At 34.0% G+C, this 27500-nt stretch overlaps 1 protein-coding gene across 12 annotated transcripts in view; it reads right to left on the bottom strand.

Moving 5' to 3' along the window:
- LOC145256500 (soluble guanylate cyclase 88E-like) overlaps window positions 1-27500 on the bottom strand; it is a 957444-nt gene that overhangs the window by 221645 nt on the left and 708299 nt on the right. For all 12 annotated transcript variants that reach the window (XM_080115458.1, XM_080115459.1, XM_080115465.1 and 9 more), the window contains one exon: window positions 21538-22330. In XM_080115458.1, coding sequence (XP_079971584.1) covers window positions 21538-22330 — 793 coding nt within the window. The remainder of the gene's footprint in view (window positions 1-21537; window positions 22331-27500) is intronic.

The following is a 27500-nucleotide window of genomic DNA, read 5'->3' as shown; positions in this document are numbered from 1 at the left end:
ACGAATGGTTGAAATGATTATTTCGAGTTTATTTTAAATTTAGAAACGCTGGGTAAATGAGATGTATAACTGTCTTATTAGCGGACGCTAATTTTAAAACCCAAGAGAGATAACTGTTATTTTTTGAAAGTTAAAATCAAATAAAAAATTTTATGATTTAAGGGAGATGATTTTAAATTGGAATTTGATATATTTGTAATTATTTTAGGGATAAATTATTTATTTATTGTGATGGTAATAGGTATGATAATAAAAATATTATAATATTAATAATATATAAATAATAATAATAATAATGATAATAATAATAATAGTGATAATAATAATAATGAAAATAATAAAAATAATAATAATAGTATTAATACTTGCAAAATAAGTAAAATAATAATAATAATAATAATAATAATAATAATAATAATTATATTAATAATAATAATATTATCACTAATTATAACAATAATGATCAATATTAATAATATCTCCTTATGGGGGTTTAAGTCTGTAATATTTCATCCATCGTCTATGCATGTATCCTGATAATATTTCATCTTTTTGGTTTAAATACTCTATAAACAATTTCGATTAGAGGCGGGCCTTTACAGGGATGCATAACTCATAACTCAACAAATAAAAATTACGAAAAAGCAATTGAATCCCTACACACAGTTTTAAAAAATTATTGACTTACTATAAAAATCGACTCTAATAAAAAATATCAGCTTATTAACATTTCTATTAAAATAATGTCCATTGTATTTTAAATATAAAACTGACCTAAATAAGATAAATCAATAAGTACTTATAAATACCCAGAAAGTAATATTATGCTACATGGTTCAATACAAATAATACACTTACATTGTTAGAGAGAATTTTAATTTACGTTTTCAGGCCAGCACTTTTTGGCAGACGATAATCTTTTTGCCCTGTTTCTTTCGAATGTTCCCTTTTTATGTAGCGTTTCGCTTAATTATTTCTTTGGTGATGAATTACTGCATCTCGAAATTAGTATAAGTTTTTTTCTCACATCATTACAATAATGATCATATATTATTATTATCATGATATTCGAAAACACGGCTATAATATCTAAGGTGATCACCTTAATGCTCTTGTCCAGAGTTGCCAGATTGGCTGTTTTAGAGGAAAATTTCGCATATTTGGCCTTTTTTGAAGCAGTTTGGCATTCAAAAATTGATTTTGGCCTTTCTCAAAGTGTAACGCACGGACTAACTAGAGAAGGAACACACATACTATTATATAGATATTATATTATATAGATATTATATTATATAGTTATTATATTATATTATATAGATATATTATATAGATATTATATTATATAGATAGATAGCCCCCTGTAAACACGGAATTTCTATGAAGGAACATCTATAAATAAGACACCGACTACTCATTTATTACTAAAGCCTTATGATTTCATCATATATATACCAGTAGTGGGACCCGACGTAGCCTGGGATTTAATCATCTTCTAGTATGTCACATATGACGTAAGCTATTATGACGTAATATATGACTACATCTTCTATGACATCATATCTTACGTATATTGTGAAACAGACACAACTACTGATTTATTATACCTATTTACTATGCCTCCCCACGGGACAGAGTTAGACACCAGGGTCATTTTTTAACGTGGAGAAAAGGTACAAAAATAAAAATTGTCTCAGTCGTGAAGGATTTCTCCTCCACCGAAAGAGAACAAGAGATAGAAGTGCAGCATCTGCAGAATAGATACTACACTTTGATCTTGTCCTGAAGGCCAAGAGAAAATAGTCCCCAAAAAAGGAGTGTTTTTATTAGCCCTAAAAGAGCCCTGGGGCTCACCCAAGAATTATCACGAAGTATAGACAAACAAAATTATATAGAAATCAGTTATTTACAACTTTTCAGAAAGTTTTATACAAATCCAATTTTTTTTAATAAGCACAAAAGTGTCAACTTTTGCTATTTTAACCCTAAGGGGGTCAACCGGAGTGTTTCCCGGAAAATTCGTTCTATTATTTTTTTACTCATATCATGCTTAATGTTTGTGCAAAATTTCAAAAAATTCCAAGGCGTAGTTATTGAAAAAAGAGCGGTCAGACGAACGGAGGAACGGACGAACGAACAAGGGTGAATTTACAGGCTAATACTCCTTTTATGTCCCTATATATATAAAATGAACTCATTTTTCTCTACGATTTTGACCTGAATAGGATTAAAAATCAGGACATTTCATGCAAATGTAATATACACAAACTGCAGCACAATATCTGAGGTGTGTTATAGGCCTATTACCTCTCCACTTACTCGATAATCGTAGATTCATATATTTTTTTCTGGTGAGAGTTTACTGCAACAATGGATTAAAATCAATGGAAGTAGTAAAATCTTTTCTCTCTTATGAATTCCTCCTTTCCCCGCCACCACTTACACCGTTTCCAGGATCGTTCACAAGGGACAGTTACGAAGACACACCGGTTTCGTTTTTTTTTACTTCGTAGTTGCTTAAAAAACTGGAATGGAATTTTACCGTGTCTTTCCGTTCTATGCTTTCTACTGGGTGAAACGCACCATTGAATTGAAGGGTTCTTTATGCCATTCCCCCCCACCCGATTCATTTCGTTTTGTAGTTGCTTAAAAAATGGAATGGAATTTTAACGTTTCTTTTCCTTTTCTGCTTTCTATTGGTTGAAACGCACCATGGACTTAACCGAATCGAAGGGTTATTTATGCCATTTTTTTTTTTTTTGCTTTTCGCAGTGTTTTCTTTTTTTGTTTTTCCGAAGATGTTCATCATTTTCTTCCCTTATTTTTGATTTTCGTTTTTCCGATTTCTTTTTTGAAGAAGTTTTACGTTTGTTCGTTGTTTTTTTTTTTGGGGGGGAGGGGCGATTTCTTAAAGCAGTTTAACATCTTTTTTTGTAATATTTAAACAGGGTTATTACTTCGCTTATTTTTTTTACTTTACCCCTCCCCCCGCACACACACACACACACACACACACACACACACACACACACACACACACCTCCAAACACGCAGGCAACGCCGGGTACCCCTGCTAGTATATATATATATATATATATATAGTATATATATATATATATATATATATATTGACACATCGGTTTCTCGCCAGAACACCGAAGTTAAGCAAAGTTGAGCCTGACCAATACCATATGGGTAACCATTTGGAAAGTCTAGGTGCTGTATGTACCGCGTCGAGCCTTAGAAATTTCCGGGTTGGTATCTTGGGGCGCATTAATTCAATGATAAAGCAGAGGCAGGCTCGCAACGTCTCTTCTGTGAGAAAGAGGTTGCAGGGAAGGGAAAAGGACATCCCCTACGAGGCTACGAAGTTTACTTTTAAACTCTGTCAAGGCAGGATAAGGTCTTTCTAACAGCTCCTGCCCAGATGTGGCAACAATACTCTATCCTTGGACGTATCTGGCTCTTATATAGGTAGAGATTTGCATCAGCAGTGAGATATCTACTGGATCGATAGAAGGATACCACCATTTTTCCAGCGACCGTGGCAACAGATTTGATGTACGTGTTTCAGTTCATTGTAATGTTGTCAGTTGCAAAAGTAGACAAAGAATACAAAAGAACTTTAACTTTTTTTGTAACAACATTAATTTCCTCATTGTTACGGCCGAGACATCACCTACGTGATATGAAACGTTCTCTACACCTATAACATGATCTCTAACATGATCTATAACATAATCTCTAACATGATCACTTTTGTAAAGTCTTCATTTTTCCCGCCAGTGACGTCATTTTGCATGGTTTTGCATATAGCTGCCCATGCTAAGTTACAACATTACCTTTGTTTTGGGGGCAGGGATATAGTGTTTGTTGCCATGTTGCCGTATTTGTTAATTCTGTAGGCAAATAGTTGATATTACATATATGGGCCTTCTGTAGGAAAAATGGTTGATGTGGTTACATATATATGATTTTCTGTAGAAAAATAGTTGAGGTATAACAAATTTACAGTGAAATTTTAGTAATGGAGTCTGTCTGATGGTGACCAGAGTTTGTGTGTTTGGCTGTAAAACAGTTCTCATAATCAATCCAACAAATGAAATGCTCATCCCGCAGAAACACTCGTCTAGCTGAAACCACTGTCAATAATTTTCCCCACTCTTTATCTGTGCCGAAATCAAAACATAGATTCCATGAACAACGTTTCTTTCTTAGAAGTGCACGCTTGTGTAATTCTGTTCCGTTTGCCTGTTTCCCACCTGACTACAACCTGGACGTCTTCAAGTCCAACATAAACAAATTCCTGACAAACCACCCCACTTAAGTAAGACACTTTATCAGATCTCCATTACTAACGATTACTACAATATTATCCCATTGATTACTGTACACGCAATAACCCTTATCACCGAATGGCTTCCGGGCCTTGATAAGTGGTGACCACCATGTAAAAAAAAAAAATCACTGGAAGAGATGCACTAGCGGTATCAGAAATTTCGTGAAAATAGTGAATAATTCCACCCCATCTTTCCAAGCTTATAACTCCTCGAAAAATGTAATTCAAGCCCTAATTTTATTTTTCAATTAAAGGAACAAGGACCAAGGTTTCATTAAAAAAAAAAAAAACAAACAAAAAAAACAATGCGTTTTTTTTTTTAAAAAAGGTTTTAAACTTCGGACTTTACAGGTAAATTTCTAAAAAACGGTTTTTTTTTGTTTTAAATTTGAATATATTATTTATTGACCTTTTCTCTTCAATTTGTGATATATAAGACTTTGGTACATAAATTAATTATTTACTTTTTAAGAGAAACTTGAAAATGGGGGGGGGGCGTGAATTTAAAAAAAAACGTTTGTCTAAAATATTATATTCGGTTTATTGGAAAGAGCATAAAATGTCACATTGACCCTGAAAATATCGTAAAAATAGAATCAATAGAAAAATTTTGATAGATTTTTAAAGTTTAAAAATTGAAAAATATTGAGTTCGGAAAATTCATTACTGTTTTTAAAAAAAAAATTCTATTTCTTTTAAAACAACTGTAATAGTTTATTTCGGAAGTATAATCCATAAAGAAAATAAACAACCCACTTTTAACAGAGAAATTACGAGATTTTTATATTTTATTCGCAGTTTCGTGTTAGGGGTGTCAAAAATTCCTACAAAAATTCTGATACACCTAGAGATGCACCTCCAGTCTTCGTTATGACATGTGTCTAGTAAAAAGAAACTTTGATGTAAAATCCTGCGATCTACTGTATTGTACTGGCGTGTGGCAGTTGTCTGCACCGACAAAGGTTAGCAGTGCCCTGTCGGTGGGGCATTAGAATACGCCGACTGCCCCCCCTGCAGAGGGTAAAAGTCCCTCAATGGGGGTCCTGGATATGACCTTAAACTATATCCAGTGGTGAGGCCCCAGCTTGTGGGCTTTGGGGAGTGTAGAGCCACCCTTTAATTACCATTGCTCCCAGGTCCACTCTGACCCGGAGTGGTAGTACCTGTTAGGGTTCCAACTATGGGTTAAATAGAAACCGACGTGAAAACAACAAATATATTCTATTAGAAAAATTTTTCTTCAAAATCTTTGGATTCGGCATTAAATAACCCGAAAAGGGTTGATATGCCGTAAAACAAAAACAACCAACCAACCAACCAAAGGTTAACAGTAATACCAAAAAGTGTAGATGGTTCTATACAAAGCCTTTACCACTATAAACAAATCATCTGTGTGGATTTCCAATCAACTTAGCTGTGGCGGAAACTCATACGTCGAAATCGACGGGAGAATCCATCTAATATATATATATATATATATATATATATATATATATATATATATATATATATATATATATATATATATATATATATATATATACGCACACATATATGCATATGTATAAATAAACACACATCGGTGTTTATTATGTAGTTAATGATGTTTGATATAAACTGATGTTTAAAAAATAGTGTTTATCTCCACGCAACGCATCGTTTGGACTGTACGGGAGGTTCTTCTCATGAATGACCTCAGCAAACGTCCGTGCCATGCGACGTCTGAATGTAAAAGAGCTTCACTCTTTGTTATCTAACCTAACTAACAATGACAATAGGAGTACAGACAGATAGAAAATTACTCATGCCAGAGAGTATTCTATAACCTTATAAAATCACAATTCGCCTATGCATGGAGTATTGTTGCCACATCTGGGCTGGTGCTTCTACAAATAGTGCTCTCACTCTTAGAGTAAAAAAAAAAAAAACAGTCTCCAATTTAATACATTCCGCACTATCGGCCAATCTCCAACTTCTGTCACATCACCACACTGTTTTTATCTTCGCTTTATATTGAATTGTAACGTAATAAAAGCAGATAGCATTTATTTAAAACTCGCAGGATCTGTTAACTAGCGTTGCCCGGTGGAAGCATATCACAAAATCAGAACAAATTCGGTGAAGGATCCCCACCCCCCAATAAAAACAAATTTAACTACGATTATTAGTGGTGCCACATTAGTGCTGTTTTGGGGCGATTACTTGCGTAAACTGGCTGTTTTTGCAACTGAAACTCATTGGAGTTATTCTATAAATATCGATCATGACTAGTGTTGGGGTTCATTTAACTGCTATGAAATGAACTCGACTGTGGTTACTTTCATTTCGTAGAACTGGCGGGTACTGACAAGCACGAGGGGCGTGCAATAAGTAATGCCCCTGACCCACTTTCAGTTGTCTGATCTAGCTGAAATTTTGCATGTGCAATGATTTATATCTCTACGGGATATGTGGCAAATTACAGCTCTGAACTAATTGTGGTTTCTGTTTTACAGGTGTTGTAACTGAACTGAGTCAGGTGTGAGATGGAGCCTGGTGAATGTCGAGCAGTGATCCTGTTTTTGTATTTGAAAGGATGCACACCACAGGAGACTTTTGATGAAATGAAAGAAACTTATGGTGCTAATGCCCCATCATATGACCTTGTAAAACGCTGGCATCGTGAATTACAACATGGCCGGAAATCTGTAGAAACAGCTCCCAGACCTGATCGCCCCCCTTCTGCCATTGGTGAGGTATCTGTCCATCAAGTTGAGGCTGCCATTTTGGAAGATCGGCGCATTACTATTCGCCAAATAGCCCAAGATGTCAAGATTAGTACAGGGTCTGTGGAAACTATCATTCATGACCATTTGCATATGCATAATGTGTCTGCCAGATGGATTCACAGGTTGCTCACACCATTCCGGAAGCGAGAACGCGTCGAGTGCTCGAGGATGAATTTGGAGATGTGCCAAGAAAATGAGTCAAAGTTTTTCAAAAGACTGATTACACAGGATGAAACCTGAGTCCATCACTATGATCCAGAGACCAAAGCCCAATCAATGCAGTGGAAGCACTTGGACTCACCCCCTCCAAAGAAAACAAGGGTGCCGCCCTCCCCCCACTGGCAAAGTCATGCTCACAGTCTTCTGGAACCAGGACGGAGTAGTGATGACAGATTTTCTGGCAAAGGGTACCACAATTACAGGAGCCTATTATGTTTCACCTTTGAGGAAATTAAAGGAAGCTATCAAAATCAAGAGGTGGGGCAAGATCAACAAAGGTACCCTCTTCCCGCAAGACAACACTCCGGTCCACAACTCGCAACTCGCCAGATCAGAAGCACGGGCGTATGGTTATGAAATTCCTCATCATCCCTACTCTCCTGACCTTGCACCCTCTGACTTTCATCTCTTCCCAGCCATGAAGTTGTTTTTGAAAGGAAAGCGTTTCCCAGATGGTGCAGCCTTGATATCTGAAGTCACGTCGTGGTTGGAGGACCAACCTGGAGTGTTCTACAAAAACGGTCTCCAGAGCTGCATCAAACAATCGGAGAAATGCATAACTCTAGGTAGTTCCTATAATAAACTAATAAGTGTGCCAAGTTTTGTTGCTTTACTGCTATGGGAAGTGGACCAGGGGCATTACTTATTGCACGCCCCTCGTACTGTTGGTCAAATAACTTGTCTTCAAATTTTGTTCACCATCATACAGTGGAGGGCACTTTCGTTCATGATGGTCATTACTTTTTGAAGGTAGTTATTGTCTGTTTATGGCATGGGTGGTGTGTTCCAGTTAAATGTAGCTGTATACGTTATAATAAAAAATAACAATAATAATAGTAAGTATATAAATTAATACTCTTACTAATGAGGATATCAATCGTAATGATAAAACTAATAATAATAGTAATAATAATTAAAGTAATAATAATTAAAGTAATAATAAACAATAATAATGTGAAAATACGGATAAGTCATAAAAATCATAGTCCTTTTGCCAGATAAGCACAGTTTTGAGAAAAACTGACTTTGTATTTTTATTGCATAAATTTATGCTGTAGTGAGGCGTTTACTAGTGGATCTTGGTTGTCTAACCAACTCTTACAGATACTTCTCGGCGTACAGTGTCGGTCACTGGCAACCATGATTGTTGTCTGCTTTCTAGTGAACCGCTCTTATAAGAAGTTGTGCCGTTAATTGCGGTTGCACTGGATTTCTTTGTAAATCTCGATCATGACTAGTGTCGGCCTCTTTGAACTGCTCTGAAATGAAATCAACTGTGGTTATTCTCACTCATGGCATTGGTGCGCACTGGCGTAAACTGGCGAGCATTGTCTGACAAATCGGTTATCTTCAAATATATGTCACTGTCATACAGTGGCGAACACTTCATCCATGATGGTCATTGTGCTTTTAAATTAAGCATTGTAACTTGATAGCATGACTGATGTGGTTCAATTAAATGTAATTGTATACATTTTCATAATAAAAAAACGAATAATAGTAATAATAAATAATAATAAAAATAATGCTCTTAATAATAAGATTAATGATTGTAATAATAATAATAATAATAATAATAATAATAATAATAATAATAATACAGATAATAATAATAAAGATAATATAATAAAAATAATTATGTCAAAACAAGTAAATAAATCATATAAGGCAGTGGTGTTAATCGTAAACCTAGGTATGATGGAAAAAAATGTCCGGTTACCGAACCGGACATTTACATAAAAGTAAATGCATGAAACTTTAACATGGCCTCCAGCGATTGTAAGCAACTGAAACCGAACTTCGTGACGCGTGCTGGTGAACACTGTTGAGCAAACCGGTTGTCTTCAAATGTTTGTCACTGTCATGCTATGGCGAATTCTTTCCTCCGTGGTGGTCATTGCGCCTGTAAGGTAAGTATTGTCACTTGATGACATAGGGTGTGTGTTCCAATTAAATGTAACTATATATGTTATAATAAATTAATAATACAAATAATAATAATGAAATTAATAATAATAATAATAATAATAATAATAATAATAATAATAATAATAATAATAATAATAATAAGATAATGTTTTTAATAAGATTAATAATTATAATGATAAACAATAATAAAAGTAGTAATAATAATCTTAATAACAATAAAAATAATAATTAAAAGAAGCGATAATGTGAAAAGAAGTCATAGAAATCGTATACGGCAGTGGTGGCACTCGTCATCTGGGTATGATGTAAAAATAGTCCGGTCACCAAACCGTAGTTTGGCATGTAAGAAAATATATGAAACTCTAACATGGGCGACAGCAAATATAAAAGACTGAAACCAGTCGAAGACGTAAAACTGTAGTAAGAACAATTTTATTTCTAATCAAATGCAATCGAATGGTTAATGGTGTTTGCGGCTAACAGGCTATGCATGTAAACAAAAAATAAATATAAAAAATGACTCGTAATTCATCAGTAAAGGAATAGGATGATTTTTCGTGTGATGAGTGACGCCCTCTTGCATTGTATTTAAACGTTCGGTCAGTAGCAGAAACTGATATTCCCGTATTCCAAGAAACGCAAACGGACAACTAATCGGAGAAACGGAACTATTATTAGGGCGCGATCAGTGTTTTAAGAACGTAAAATGAAGAAATTAACGTGAACTGTAACTATGTAAGAAACAAATACGAAGGGGAAAATGTGTCTGTTTTAATTGTATAGGGGAAATAATTCAAAAGGATTAAGTTACGAAAGAGGGTAGGTGTTAGGATATATATATATATATATATATATATATATATATATATATATATATATATATATATATATATATATATATAGTGTTAGAAATTTCGGGAACAGGAAGGCGTATCTTATTCCGCTTATGCGATTGTATTCAGCCAATGAGATTGCATGCACGTACGCATTTTGTCACGCCAGGTTTTGGCGCCAATATTAATTAAATTTCAGATTCCATGTGGTGGCGTGGAGAGAAACACCGATGGGGATTTCGCTCTCGGCTTCAATAATGAACCGAGTTCTACATAATTCTCATTCTAAGTAAAGAATGAATTGATGCGCCCGAGGCAACCTGTTTCTTTGACCAATATTCTTGTTCATCATCATTCGGCCGAATGAATGTCCGGCCTTTTATCCCAGCTGAAGCATTGGAACCTTTATCGTCATCGGGCGAATCACCCACAATGGACCTTACTTTCATTATACCAGGCAAGAAGGAGTTCGTGCTTCATATTTGGAGCTCAAGAACATTATCTTCACACCAGTGAAAAAACACCTAACACCGTATAACGGCTAACTACCCGCCATTGGGCAGAAGCTAAAGAGGTGCACCCTTTTGCAACCACGGACTCATTTACTTTCTCTTCAATAAAATATTTGGAATTTCGTTGTTTTCCTTGTGTCTCTTTCATTCTGCCAAGGGCAAAAAACGTGTAAGAGAAATCTTACAATATATATATATATATATATATATATATATATATATATATATATATATATATATATATATATATATATACATTTCCTAACATTTATAATAATATTTATAAGAGCGGTTCACTAGAAAGCAGACAACAATTATGGTTGCCAGTGACCGACACTGTACGCCGAGAAGTATCTGTAAGAGTTGTTTAGACAACCAAGATCCACTAGTAAAAAAAAAAAGAAAAAAAAAACGTCCGCCCACCTAACTTGTAACAGATTACCACGTGACTAGGAAAAAATATATATAAGTAAATTAAAAAAACAATTTACATTTATTTTTACAATATGCCTGAGGATGATAGAAGTACTTCTGTCGAAAGTGCTTGCGATTATGGCATCCAACATATACAATTTCGAGAAAAGCAGAAAAGGACTATTCGGAGATTGGAGAAGATAAAAAGGAAAATTGTAAAACAGAATAATTCCGTGCTATTCTTTGCGTCCTTCACGTTACGGGTTCGAGCCTGCCCGCCCACTACCACTTTTTTTTGCTCAACACTCGAGCACCCCGGTCAGTACAGTTTTATATATATATATATATATATATATATATATATATATATATATATATATATATATATATATATATATATATATATATATATGCTAGTCTGGGTGCCCGGCGTTGTCCGAGTGTTTGAAGGTGTGTGTTCAGCAAAAAAAAAAAAAAAAAAAGAAAGTGGTAGTAGGCAGGTAAGCTCGAACCCATACCGCGAAAGAGACAAAGAACGTGAAAACAAAAACTTGACATTTTTGCTGTTGTGCCCATCGCCAAACCGAAAGTGACGTAGGTTTAAATAAAGACTAGACAATCGAAAAGAGGGGAGGACTTTCGAAAATATCGGCGATAAAAAAAGACCTCTCCCTGTAGAAAAGTGCCCAATTGAGGTGGATGAATTTTTCGATATTTGTCGTCCGAAGGGTCGATGCTTAAAAACAGTACCGATCTCGTAAAAATCCGTCGCATCGGTCGAAATTTTTAGGCATACATACATACATACGTTTAAACAAACAGGTTAGATTTATATCATAAATATTTCATGAGGAAGCACAATTCGTGAATTGATTGTGGTTCTTTATTAAATAGGAGGTCATTATTTGACCGAAACATTAACATTGTCGCTGTAGTTACTGTGTAAATTGTTTACTTAAAATTATACATATGTATGTATCCAAGGATAAAAATAAATAAAGTCAACGAGAGGATTAATAGTGCTCAAGACGCACTTTTATTTTCGATTTAATTTTATCGAAACAATGGCATTGCCGCTGTCGTCACTATGCAAATTGAAACTCTCGGCGAGTAAGTTTCCGAGTATAAGGTGATAATTAGTGGAATATGGCCCTGAAAGATCTTTTATTGCTACCTCGAATGCTTTCGACCGTCGCGAAATGCAAATAAGGATCGTAAAAAAAAAGAGAGTTTATGACGAAAGAAAAATCTAAAATTATTGAGTAAAAAAGATATGATGGCATGTTGGTTGCAAAGACTTACAAACAAAGCAGTGATCTTTGAAATTTTGGCTAATGTAAAAATGCTGTAAAGGTTGCTGATTGTGTTCGATCTCCGTGAAAAGAAGAATTAATCATCTCTATTTTCCTCGACTTCGATCCCCGTTGCATTTTAGCATTAAATGCCTTATTTGAACTATTTCCACGTTTGTAGTTATTTTGGCAACTACATTGCCTAATTATTTTTAAAACAGACATCATAAAAACACGAAGTGAACATACCCTTGGGCCAAAACATAGTGCACATACCCTCCAGCCAAAACATAGAGTGAACATACCCTCCAGCCAAAACATAGAGTGAACATACTTTCGAGTCAAAACATTGAGTGAACATACCCTCGAACAAAAACACAGAGTGAACATATCCTCCAGCCAAAACATAGTGAACATACTCTCGGGCACAAAACATAGAGTGAACATACCCTCGAACTAAAACATTGAGTGAACATACCCTCGAACCAAAACATTGAGTGAACATACCCTCGAACAAAAACATTGAGTGAACATACCCTCGAACTAAAACATTGAGTGAACATACCCTCGAACCAAAACATTGAGTGAACATACCCTCGAACTAAAACATCGAGTGAACATACCCTCGAACCAAAACATGAAGTGAACATACCCTCAAACCAAAACATGAAGTGAACATACCTTCGAGTCAAAATATGAAGTGATATACTCTCGAACCAAAATATGAAGTGAACATACCCTCGAGTCAAAACATTGAGTGAACATACCCTCGAACCAAAACACGAAGTGAACATACCCTCGAGTCAAAACATAGAGTGAACATAGCCTCGAGTCAAAAAATAGAGTGAACATACCCTCGAGTCAAAACATAGAGTGAACATACCCTCGAGTCAAAACATAGAGTGAACATACCCTCGAGTCAAAACATAGAGTGAACATACCCTCGAGTCAAAACATAGAGTGAACATATCCTCGAACCAAAACACGAAGTGAACATACCCTCGAGTCAAAACATAGAGTGAACATACCCTCGAGTCAAAACATAGAGTGAACATACCCTCGAGTCAAAACATAGAGTGAACATACCCTCGAACCAAAACACGAAGTGAACATACCCTCCAGTCAAAACATAGAGTGAACATACCCTCGAACCAAAACATAGAGTGAACATACCCTCGAACCAAAACACGAAGTGGACATACCCTCGAGTTAAAACATTGAGTGAACATACCCTCGAACCAAAACACGAAGTGAACATACCCTCCAGTCAAAACATTGAGTGAACATACCCTCCAGTCAAAACATTGAGTGAACATACCCTCGAACCAAAACACGAAGTGAACATACCCTCCAGTCAAAACATAGAGTGAACATACCCTCGAGTCAAAACATTGAGTGAACATACCCTCGAGTCAAAACATAGAGTGAACATACCCTCGAGTCAAAACATAGAGTGAACATACCCTCGAGTCAAAACATTGAGTGAACATACCCTCGAGTCAAAACATAGAGTGAACATACCCTCGAGTCAAAACATAGAGTGAACATACCCTCGAGTCAAAACATAGAGTGAACATACCCTCGAGTCAAAACATAGAGTGAACATACCCTCGAGTCAAAACATAGAGTGAACATACCCTCGAGTCAAAACATTGAGTGAACATACCCTCGAGTCAAAACATAGAGTGAACATACCCTCGAGTCAAAACATAGAGTGAACATACCCTCGAGTCAAAACATAGAGTGAACATACCCTCGAGTCAAAACATAGAGTGAACATACCCTCGAGTCAAAACATAGAGTGAACATACCCTCGAACTAAAACATTGAGTGAACATACCCTCGAGTCAAAACATTGAGTGAACATACCCTCGAGTCAAAACATAGAGTAAACATACCCTCGAGTCAAAACATAGAGTGAACATACCCTCGAGTCAAAACATAGAGTGAACATACCCTCGAGTCAAAACATTGAGTGAACATACCCTCGAGTCAAAACATTGAGTGAACATACCCTCGAGTCAAAACAGAGTGAACATACCCTCGAGTCAAAACATTGAGTGAACATACCCTCGAGTCAAAACATTGAGTGAACATACCCTCGAGTCAAAACATAGAGTGAACATACCCTCGAGTCAAAACATAGAGTGAACATACCCTCGAGTCAAAACATAGAGTGAACATACCCTCGAGTCAAAACATTGAGTGAACATACCCTCGAGTCAAAACATAGAGTGAACATACCCTCGAACCAAAACATTGAGTGAACATACCCTCGAGCCAAAACATTGAGTGAACATACCCTCGAACGAAAACATAGAGTTAACATACCCTTGAACTAAAACGGAGTTTGGAAAAATATAAGTGTTATATATTTGCTACAATAGTTGCAATGACTGTCGTTGGAATAACGAAATACTTTATAAATAACCACAATACCGTGGAATTATCTCCCAGCTGACTACAACATTGTCGTTTTCAAGTCAAATGTAAACAAGTTCTCTTGAATAATCGAATTCTACCCCATTTCCACCAAGACCAATTATCACGACCACCGGACAGTTATTAATGCTTATTCTCGAGTGGCCTTCGGGCCTTGATAATAGTGACTTCCTTGTAAAAGCAATCATACAGTATCTTTTATTACTTTCATTGATAATTTCACTTAATTTTAGCATTTCTATCATCATTAGTGAAATTTACAATTGTGCAATGTTTCCATTTTTTTCTTTACACCTAATAATTTTTCTTAAAAAACCCAAAATCTCTTCAATTTAAATCATTTTTATGTAGTTTTTCAGACACACACATAGGAAAACTCGTTACAACTGGTGACGCCGATTATTTTTGTGTGAGAACGCATGGGAATGAACACGTTTCAAAAATTTAAAAAAAAACGCATTTCACGAAAATTTTTCTTTTACTGGACATGTTTCACTGAAAAAAAAAAAAGAAAGAAAGAAACTGAAACGCTTTTAACCGGACATCTCCATAAAAAGAAAATAGAGTGCACTATGCAACAATTAATGCAACAACAATTACGTTTCATGGGATTATTTTTGGAGAAATTTTCAACACCTTCACCATCGCACTCGGAAACAAAGCTTACGACATCATCGAATCAGTCGCACGGTATATCACGAAATTCCATTAAGACGCAATGCCCAGATGGCTTTCGCACGTTGAGGACCTTTTTAGAGTGGAATTCAAAGAACAGGCTAACGACTGGAAGGTTGGACTTTTGTTACGTAAGTTTGAATCGTTGGAATACGACCGGTATGCAAATTATATACTACATAAACACCTACATGATTACAATCTGACGAGGCGGTACAGACGCTGAGGCAGACATTTCGTGAACAAATTTCGTTATTTAATATGCGTTTCAATTGTCTTAACATAACTTATGCAGGCATTGTAAACAAAGAATGAGAGTGGTTCAAAATAACTTCCATTAAAGCTCAATTCAAGTGTTTAATTTTTCTGTGTCGTTTGAGGTCGAGGCGGGGACGGAAATATTCGCGCATGCATTTTGTCAAAAACAGAGCAGAATCCTGACATAACTTTACAACAAGTTGTGATATGCCAGCGTTTCGTTTATCTAAAACATGATTCAACTAGAGTGCAACAATCAACAACTTCCGCGGTTAACACTGTGCAAAAGCAACACCATCCTACTCATCGGACATCCACACCTATCAACACTTATTCGCGTGTTGGAATTGTGGCATTTTGCATGAAACTGTACATGAAACTGTACATTCAAGACACACCGCTGTCGCAGCTGCAACCGAATAGGCCATAAAGAAGGATTCTATATCCTGCACAGACCAACAGAGAATAGACAAACCTTGCATAACAGACACAAACATCATAACAAAACAAATACAGACAGTTTGGTAGAAACATTCCTCCCAAATCAAAAATTAAGCCGAAAATATACGACAGTACAATTAAATGGCCATCCTGTTCAGCAGCAAGTGGACACTGACTCCGATATTGCACTTATATCACATGCCCTATGGGACATCATAATAAGTCATGCAGCATAGAGTGCTTCCGGGAATTGTGTTAACATCACGGGTGAACTACCAACTACCATTAAAATGAAAGGCGAAGTGGCATCGAGCCATAATAAGGACGATTTTACCTTGATTTCAACCTTTCACTCAATCGGATATGTAAGGTGATATCTAATCCAGAGCATTATCTCAGACCAACATTATCGGCCAGACTAAAGACATTGTAAAACAATTTCATCCAGTTTTTAATAACAACTTAATACGTTTCTCAGACAGAGGTTACCCTGTCCCTTAATCCATCTGCTAAACCTGTGTTTCGACTCAAACTCCCAGTGACATACGCTGCATGGCCACTGGTGAATCAGGAACTAAAACGACTTGAGGAATTAGAGGTCATCATACTAGTGACATAATCACGGTGGACAGCATCCATTGTAGTAGTAAAGAAAGCTGATGGTTCAATTCGGTTGTTTGCTGATTTTTCAACTGGCCTAAATGCAGCACTAAGGAATCAACGATACTCATTGCCAATCCTAGATGATCTTTACACGATACTTAATGGTAGCACCTGTTTTGCAAAATTAGACCTCACAGAGGCATATCTGCAAGTCGAAGTGGCAGTAACCTATAAAGAACTGTTTACCATTAACACACACCGTGAACGAGTCCAGTTCACTCGTTTATCTTCCAGGGCAAAAAAACAGTCGCTGCAATGTTTCAGCAAATGATGGGCACAATGCTCGCTGGCGTAAAAAGTGCAGCTGCGTACTTAGATGACATCATTATTGTCGGTCAATCCAACCAGGAGTTGACAAAAACAATCGGCAGTGTCAGATCCCGCGTCCAATACTTTGGTTCCCAGCTTCGGTCTTAAAACAGAACAATGGAATTTGGTCAAGCTGACGCCTTATCACGACTCATCAAAACACATTCAGTTGTAGACGACGATACTGTCATTGCTGTCATCAATGTCGATGATGATTTTCAACACACACGCACAGATTGTATTAGGACGATTTCAGTGAAAAGGACTGACATCAAACGAGAAACACAAGATCCAATGATCCAAAAAGTGTTCAGATTTCTCCAACATTCATTGTTTCTTAACCTCACAGAAGACCTTTAACAGTTCAAAATCATGGTTGCTTTCTTTCTACCATTGATGGTTGTCTATTGTTCGCAGATCGTGCTGTTGTTTTCACGAAGTTTAGGCAAGCAGTCCTTAGTACATTCGGAGCATCAGGCGTTAACTGAATGAAATCCATAGTCCGCAGCGTGGTTTATTGGCCTAATATAGACACATATATTGAAGGCATTGTCAAACGATGTATCCAGTGTATTGAAGAACAGAAGAATCAAAATCGGATTGTGGATTCCTGCTGGACATATCCAGAGCAGACATTGTGCAAAATACATGTAGTAAAAATTTGTAAAAGAAAACTGATTCGTGATTTTTGCTGTATTGTCATATTTTTTACTCTCCGTAAAACTGGTGAATTTTCAAAAAAAAAAAAAAAAAAAAAAAAAATGGAATGGAATATTATTTCTAGGGATATTGGCGTAAACAATGAAAACAACGCGATTTTTAAAATTCTCTTAAAATTTAAATAATTGATCAATTTCGTTAACTTTTTTTTTTTTTTTTTTTTTTTTACAAAAGGACCGGGACTCTCTATAAAGTTAAATAATAGTAATAATTAAAAAACATATATTTTCTTTTAAATCGATGCCGTTTTTCGTCAATGAGCAAAAAAAAAAAAAAAAAAAAAAAAAAAAATATATATATATTTATATATATATATATATATATATATATATATATTTAGAAAATTGTTCATCTTCGCATCTCACTAATAAAAATCATTGCGTAACCTACATTACTTGTTTCTTCATTGTTAGGATAAAAAATATAATTTCTAAACTAAGTAACTTTTACTTAATTTTTTGTGCACAGTTGATTTTACAATATGTTTATATTAAATAAAGAAGTGACTTTTAGTTTATAATTCTATACAAAAATTTTGGGTATTTATGCAGAAGTTATACAGGACGTAACTCAGCGTCCGTTCGGCTTTGCTCACAATATGACGTCATGCGCTCGGGTTTGACTCTAGTCTGACGTAATCGGCGATCAATGCGCAGCAAAGAAGCAGACGCCCTTTGTGGAAAATATTGGGAAAATAAATAAAATCAACGGGATCAGCCGGGAGCTGCTCGACATTTATCTTTTCGAGTTTATGTGGAGACAGAAATTTGATAATGATCCTTTTGTCTCCATCTTAAACCATATATTAGAAAGCTACCCGATTGGATGGATGAAGTTTCTTCCACAGCCGCTGTCCTTTCTCTACCCACTTTAACATCGTCTGAAGAGACATAAAAAAGTCTACTTAATCCTAAAGAAATATCCCGACTGTCTTAATTTAATTTAAAAATATCGGTTGTCCAACCCCACAGAAAAAAAATTCATGAAAAGAAAAAACATAAGAAAAAAGTTTACTTTACATTAGTTACAAAAATAAATAAAAAATGCGAAAATAAATAAAAAATACAAAAATAAATAAAAAATGCGAAAATAAATAAAAAATACAAAAATAAATAAAAAATGCGAAAATAAATAAAAAATGCAAAAATAAATAAAAAATGCAAAAATAAGGAAAAAATGCAAAAAAAAAAATGGAAAAAATGTCAAGAAAATGCAAAAAAAAAAAATGCAAAAAAACATTATATAAAAAACACATAATTTTTTTAAAACGTTTGTTAAAAAAATATGAAAAACAAAAAAGTTTTCTTATTAGTTTTGTTCAATTAGTATATTAAAAAGCTCATTATAATATTTTTAAATAGAAAAAATAATGTTTTAATATCAATGTCAGAGCGTAAAAATCTAATTCTATAGGTGTACTAGTAGGTTTGACGACGTTGCCTGAGATTAAATGATGATCAACGAATGTTTCACACTCCAATATTGTTATTGTCATTAAACTCGGTGAAATCGCTTATTATTTAATGAAATCGATTGATTGCCTGCTCTAGTTGGGGACCCATCGCAGTGTACCGACAGGAAGCTTTACATGTCTCTAACAGTGACTTAGTCCACAATACATTGTAGTCTACATTGCACTGTAGAGAACTTACTGTTGATTTTATAAAATTATTTATATATAATGGTTTCAATTGAATTTTAAAATTAAAAAGTCAAGTATTATGGTTCAATTGTCCCTTAAACATAAACACTTATTCAGAACGCGCCTCTGTCATATCAAATAACTCACTGTTGTGAGCCTTTCGGCTTGTGTGCCTTGTTGGGCCTTTCGGCTTGCGTGCTTTCATTGGGTTTTATCGATTAACGATACTTATCGAAGACATTCCGATACAAAACCTATCTGCGGACACTGCCATGCACATAAAGTACCTTTGTGTGAAATTTCATAAAAATCGGCGTAGTCGTTTTCGAGTCGATAGAGAACACACTCAGATCCACACATTCAAAGTTCCTTTTATATATATATATATATATATATATATATATATATATATATATATATATATACTAGTAGGGAGACAAGACGTTGCCCGGGATTTCATGATGATCAACAAATATTTCACACTCCTATATTTTTATTGTCATCGAAATCCGTGAAATCGCACGGGAGGAAGCTTCAACTGCCTCCATGCAGTAACTTAGTCCAAAATATATGCTGTTCTACATTGCACCCCGGAGAACTTACTGTTTTTAAATAAAATTATTTATGTAAACTTCTTTCCAGTTTACAAAAAAAACAAAAAACATTAAGAATTTTTCGTTTGAATTTGGACCTGCAGATCACGTCATGCAAAAACAAAAACAAAATCAAAAACAAAAAAGAAATAAAAACAAACAAAAAAAACACGTAAATTTTCAAGTCTTATAAAATTATTTGCAGTTAATAAAAAAAATTAAGAAATTTATGTGCGTAGTTTGAACCTACAAACCACGTCATTAAAATTACAAAAAAGAAACAAAAAAACAAACAAAAAACGCTATCAACTTACCCGCAGTAGAATTTTCACGACCCGTTGTTCTATCATTGTTGGTAAGCAACGGCATAGAAAAAATGGCTTTACCAATGATAGATAAATTAAAATAACGGTTTCGATTATCGATAATTATCGGGGATATTATGAGACAAAACTTAACTAAGATTACTCCCAGACTTATAAACTAAAATTCTGCAAATTTTAAAGAAAATCTGTCCGTTTAGGAGTCTATAAGACACGAACCCACACAGAGAGACAAAGTTGCATTTATATAATTGTAGAGAAGAGTTATATATATATATATATATATATATATATATATATATATATATATATATATATATATATATATACTAGTAGGTGATCTGACGTTGCCCAGGATTGAATGATAATCAACGAATGTTTCACACTCCCATGTTTTTATTGTCATCAAAATCTTTCAATCAAATCGATTGATTGCCTTCTCTAATTGGTTATCCATCGAGATTAACCTGGACAAAGCTTCACATGTATTTCACAGTAACTAAATTCACAATACATTGTAGCCTACATTGCACTGTAGAGAACCTGCTGTTGATTTTATAAAATTATATTTTATATATAATCGCTTGTATTAAAGTTTAAAATGAAAAATCAAGTATCATACGTTAGTTTTGCTCTTGTCATATCAAAGAACCTACTGTTCATTTTATATGCCTGACCTTACTGCTTGTGCCGTGATAATGGCTTGAATTTAAATTTAAAATGAAAAAGTCAAGTATCATGGTGCAACTGTGATTTAAACAGAAACATTTATTTCGAATATGCCCTGCCATATCAAATAACCCATTGTTGATTTTATATGTCGGGCCTTTCTGCTTGTGTGGTAATAAAACTTCTCAAATGCACTAGTAATCTTTAGCTGTGTAAGGTTTTAACTTTGGTCAAAATTGCCTGTTCCTTCTTTCGTCGGATTTTTTTTTTATTACCGATACTTATCGAAGACATTCCAATACAAACCTGTCTAAGAACACTGCCAAGTACATAAAATACCTTTGTGTGAAATTTCATAAAAATCGGCCCAGCTGTTTTCGAGTCCATAGGGAACAAATTGTCACACACACAGACTCACACACAGACAAACTTCATTTTATATAATAGATAGGTCGATAGGTAGGTAGATAAAATATGAATGAAAGCTATCTGTACTTACGTTTTGCCAGCCAAACTGGAAAACTGGTTTTCGTAGGATAAATACATCCAGAATGTCGGTGCCGACAATTTGTGGCATGACTGCCCGCAGACCGGAGCCGGCGCTCACTATTTTCAAGTTCTTCTTGAACTGGATGTGAAATGGGAAAAGTCCGCGAAAAAAACAAGCAGGAATCTTAAACTGAGAATCATCAATGATTTGTCTTTGTGTCGGAGTTTTGTAAGCTTCGTTGTGAAATGTCAACTTGAAAATGACATGCGACGAGTCCTCCGTCTCTGAGTGACTCAAGATCTGTATTTTGATGTCCGTATCGTAGAATGTCTTTCCCACGGCCCGGATCTGCCCGATAACGTAGTGCAGGTACCCCTTGCGGGAGCTGCGATAGTGCAGGTCGAGCCCCATCTCGTGCTCGTTCTCGCAGAAGAACGACGGCGGGACGATGTCCTTGTAAGAAAAGCGCAAGTACTCGTGCAGGTTGTCCAGTCCGTTGAGAAAATCTCGTAAGTTGCGACCGAGCACTCGCAAAACGCGATCGTAGTTGTACTGGCTGACGTACTGCACGAAACAGACGCCGAACGAGTCCATCATCTCGTTCTGCTCAATGCCCGTGCATTTGCTGGCCGCCTGCGTGATCCGAGCGATTATGTCCTCTTTGTAGCGCTCGTGTAGGCTGAAACTATGCTCCTCTATGCCGGCTTGGCGGCGGATCTCTTCCCACATACCTTCGCCGTACGTGTTCTGCAGGTATATCACAACAGACTGCATCAGAAGCCCGTACATCTTGCTCTGTCGACTATTGACATGGCATAGCAAGACGACGCATATATAAGAATTTAAGATGTGCATGTATGCGCATGCGTGCGTGCGTGTGGAGGGAGTTATTTATTTATGCGTACATTTATCATATAAATATATATAAATTGTGTTTTAGGTGGTTTTATTTTTCATAAAAATATAGATAAAATAAGTTTGTGTATATAATTCATTTTATTTATTTTCATACAGTTACGGTTTTTTTTATTAAAAAAAGATAGAAATTCACGTTAGTAAAAAAAATAGTATATATTTTAGTTCATATATATATATATTTATATATATGTATGAATATTTAAGTAACAGATTTCAATAAATAACAAATAATTTAAATATATATGAATAAATAAAAACATATATACGAATTTTACATATTATATATTGGCGTGTATTTATTTAAATAATTATACATATTTCGATTTTAGATAATTTGATTTTTCATCGAACAAATGAATAAATATCGTGTATTTATAATATTTAAATATATATAATTATTCGAAATTTATTTGTTATATATTGGCGTTTATTTGATTTTTTATACGTATAACAAATTTTGATTTTTAGTGATTTTATTTATTTTTATAAAATATATATAAAGGAATGCAATAAACATATATATATATATATATATATATATATATATATATATATATATATATATATGTAATTTATTTATACATACATAAATAAAATAATTGAATATTCATTATGAAAATATGTAGATATATTTTTAGTTAATCGAAATTTATACGTTATATATAATCGTTTATATATATATATGTGTGTATATATATAATTATGCAAATTTTGATTGTAAGTGATTAAATTTTATAAAACATGGATGGCAGAAATCGTGTATTTATTTATATGTATATTTATAATATTTAAATATTTATTACAAAATACATTTATATATTTATAGATATTTATAGATATTTATAGATGTTTATAGATATTCGACATTTATACGTTTTATATTGGCATTTATTTATTTAATCATACATATTGTGGTTTTAAGTGATTTTATTTTTTATCAAAATATAAATAAAAGTTGTTAACGTATTATATATATATATATATATATTAATAATATTAAAATATTAAATATTAATTATTAAATTATTTGCGTACATTTATAGATATTCGAAAATTATATATCATATATTATCGTTCATTTTTTTTATTTATTTTTAGATAATTAGAATAAAGAAATATAGAAGTTCGTGTATTTCATAGTAACAATATATATATATAGTTCGTGTGTTTAATAGTAACAATATATATATATATATATATATATATATATATATATATTTATATATACACATTTATATGTAGATGAATATTTGTTTAATAGCAGATATTAATAAGTAAGAAAAATGTATTTATATATACATATACAATAAACAAGGTGTGTTTTGTTCGTATATGTGTTGTGAATATGTGTGCGCGTATGTATATATATATATATATATATACAGAGACGATAAATGCAAATTATGTATATATGTGTATATGTGGTTTTATGCGTATGTATATATGCGTGTAGTGTTAGGTGTATATGTTTTTGTGTAGGTTTGTTATATGTGTATGTGAAAAATTATATAAATGTATGTATATGTACACGTGTTAATTGGTAAGTATATTTAATATGTGTTTTGTGTGTATATGCATTATAAATGTTTACGTATATATATATATTTACACGATAGATGCAAGTGATGTAGGTATATATCGTGTTTGTGTATATATGTATTTTGGATGTGTGTGGACATATATACGACAGATGCAAGTAATGTATATAGATATGATGTTTGCGCGTATGTGTGTTGCGAATGTGTGTGTATATGTATATGGTAGATGCAATGAATGTACATATGCACATATTTGTATATATATACATATATATATATATATATATAATTTTTTGTGCATGAGTATATAGACGTATAGCGTTATGTATATATGTCCGTACGAAGATAGTGATATATGTATTACGTATATATATGTATAAGAACACGTGGTAATTAACAGTAGTGCGTTTATAATAGTGGTTTATATTTATGTATGTGCATTTATATGCATGTATGTATATACATGTTTATAGTGTATATATATATATGGGTGTGTGCATGTTTGTTATTACGTGTAACCAGATTTTGAGGGTAACAGCAGGAAATATATGCAGCAGTAATCCAAGTTTGATTTTTTTACGTATGCGAACAGCATCCAGAAAGTTGAGATTTCATCATCATGAAAAGAAAAAAAAAAGAAAAGAAAAGAAATTTATTAGCAAATAATTTGTACGCATTTTTTTTTTACAATATTTATATTCAACACATCAAAATCACATTAAGTAAAGTTTCGGAATTCTTTGGACTACATTTTATCTTGAATATTATCCGCCATCACGTGTAAATCTGTAAATATTTTCAAACCAAACCTTTTATTTAATCAATGACAAGAAAAAAAAGAACGTTTGGGAGCAAGATGTTTCAGAGAAGCTACGCATATTTTGAGCGACAATCACCTTTTAATAGTCGTAGAATAAAATTTAATACAATATGAGAAACGTTGATCATAAATAGTAAATAAGAACATATATATTAGTGGCCTGGCAAAGCCACAGGGGAGACAACCCAAGCAGCAAAACTGAAGCTGACCTCCAGAATATTATATATACAAATATAGGCATATTTTGACATATTTTATCGGTTTGAAAATATAGTTTTTTTATCGATTGTCAAGAATTTTATTTTTCACAAAGCTTGCAAATTTTCATGATGTTTCGTCCCATAGAACCAAAGATATGAGCATTTCAATATTCAATTTGGCAACCAGTACAGATATATATATATCTTCTTCTCTTTCTTCTTCTATCTATCTTCTATCTATCTTCTTCTCTTCTCTTCTCTTCTCTCTTCTTCTATCTTCTTCTATCTTCTTCTATCTATATAAATAAAATGAACTCATTTTTTCCCGTCTGATTTTGACATTAATAGGATTAAAAATCAAGATATTTCATGCAAATATAATATGCACAAACGGCAGAACAATATCTGAGGTGTGTTATAGGCTTATTATTTCTCAAATTCCTCGATAATCTTAGATTTCTATACTTTTTCTGCTGAGAAGTCACGGCCAAAATCGGTTAAGATCAATGGAAGTGGTAAAATATTTTCTCTCTAATAAATTCCTCCTCCCCCTGCCACCACTTAACACCGTTTGGGGATCGTTCACAAGGAACAGTTGAGAAGAGAACACCGGTTTGGCTTCGTAGTTCTTTCATGTGAAGTTATTTAAAATCACTAAACTAAGCTGCAGTGCTCTGTGGCGTAGTGGTTAGCGTGCTGGACAATTCACATTATATTTTCACGTTCGCGCCGACCTACCGTAGTCGTTTTTTTTTTTTTCCTAAACAACTGGAATGGACTTTTCTTGGTGGCCGAACTGTTAACGTTGCAAATGTTTTTTTTTTTTTTTTTCACACTTTATTTTCCTACTTTTACTCATGACTCCGGGTTTGATCCTTCCTACTTACCTACCATAACATTTTTTAAAACTCCCCCCCCGTCCCGGAAACAAACACTCGGGCAACGCCGGGTACCCCCGCTAGTATATATATATATATATATATATATATATATATATATATATATATATATATATATATATAGTTACGCGATTCCTTTGGAACTTACCTGTTGGATTGGAAGTTTTTAATTCGACCGTGTTTGGATTTTACCATTCTTGGATTTTTTACCCTTCACCGGACTATCCATTCATGTGAAATCTTTTTATCTTTTTTTCTTTTACCTCCTATTCCCCTTACATCACCCTTTTTTAACCAAGTAAGATATGTGACTTACTTGTGGTTTCATTAAATACTTTTACATGCAAAATCCGATCCCGCATTTTGCTAATTCCTGCCCTCTGATGAGAAGGAGAGTATTTATTCGAAACTCCGCGGATTAAGGACTATCCACTTATCTTGTGCTTCCTTTTTAAAATTAAATATGTTTTTAACTCTTTTTCAAGATGTTTTTTTAACATGTTTTATTAATCATTTGTTCATATATATATATATATATATATATATATATATATATATATCGTTTTAACTATAATCATTTGACGATATAGACACAGATAATCTTCATTCCATCTATTGAAACAACTTGTAATGATTTAAGTTAATAAATTCGAGGTTAAATTAATAAAAAAAACATATTTAGCTCTACTAACTTATTGACCACTTTTCTATGTTTTTTTAATACTAAATATACCTCTTAATATATATGATGAATATCAGGAAGAATAGTGGTCCAAGGATCGACCCCTGAGGTACTCCCACGTTAATGTTATGCTGCTTAAATATACGTCCATCAATGACAACTTGGATTATCTTATCGTCTAAGAAAGATCTAATTATATTTAGTATTCGACCAGTTATATCGTATGATTTAATTTTCATTAGCAGTCCTTCGTGACAGACTTTGTCAAAGGCCTTGGATATATCAAGGGCTACAACTCTGGCTTCACCCGCCTTATCCAGTGCATGGTATATGCGTTTAGAGATGACTTCTAAAATGTCAACGACATGCCTAAATCCGTACTGTTTGACAGAGAGATTAGTTTTTGCAAGGTGGTGAACTAGTGCTTGATTGGTCGGCATTTTAAAGATTTTAGCAAAGAGGAGGAGGAGGAGGCTGATAGGACAATAATGTCGCCAGAATACTTGTACACTGGTACCACAGAGGCCATCTTCCAGCTATTAGGGAAGCAGGGTTCAGCAAGGCATTTGTTGTAGAGTTTTGAAAGTACGGGATTTAGCTCAGCTGAGCATTTCTTAATTAGTATAGCAGGGATGAGTTCAGGTCAACACACCTTGGAGGTGTTTAAGTTTTTTTTTTATGATATCGCGGACATCAATTGTGGCTTTCGTCTGCATAGAGAAATTTGGGATGGAGTTGTGTTTTGGCTCTAGGGTGGAGTTTCCCTTGTTATCTATTTTTTTCTTCCTAAGCCCCCCTCCTATCTATTTCTATGTCACATTAAATTCTTAAGCTTAAAAAGTCATAATTTGTTCTATAAATAGAACGTCTGTATCTATCCTTAAAATATTACATTTAGATTTCCTTTGTCTTTAA

The sequence above is a fragment of the Euprymna scolopes genome, chromosome 32 (assembly GCF_053919585.1).
Source record: "Euprymna scolopes isolate OS-2025 chromosome 32, ASM5391958v1, whole genome shotgun sequence".
In the NCBI taxonomy this organism is placed as follows: Eukaryota; Metazoa; Mollusca; class Cephalopoda; order Sepiida; family Sepiolidae; genus Euprymna; species Euprymna scolopes.
This window is presented reverse-complemented; position numbering and strand designations above follow the sequence as displayed.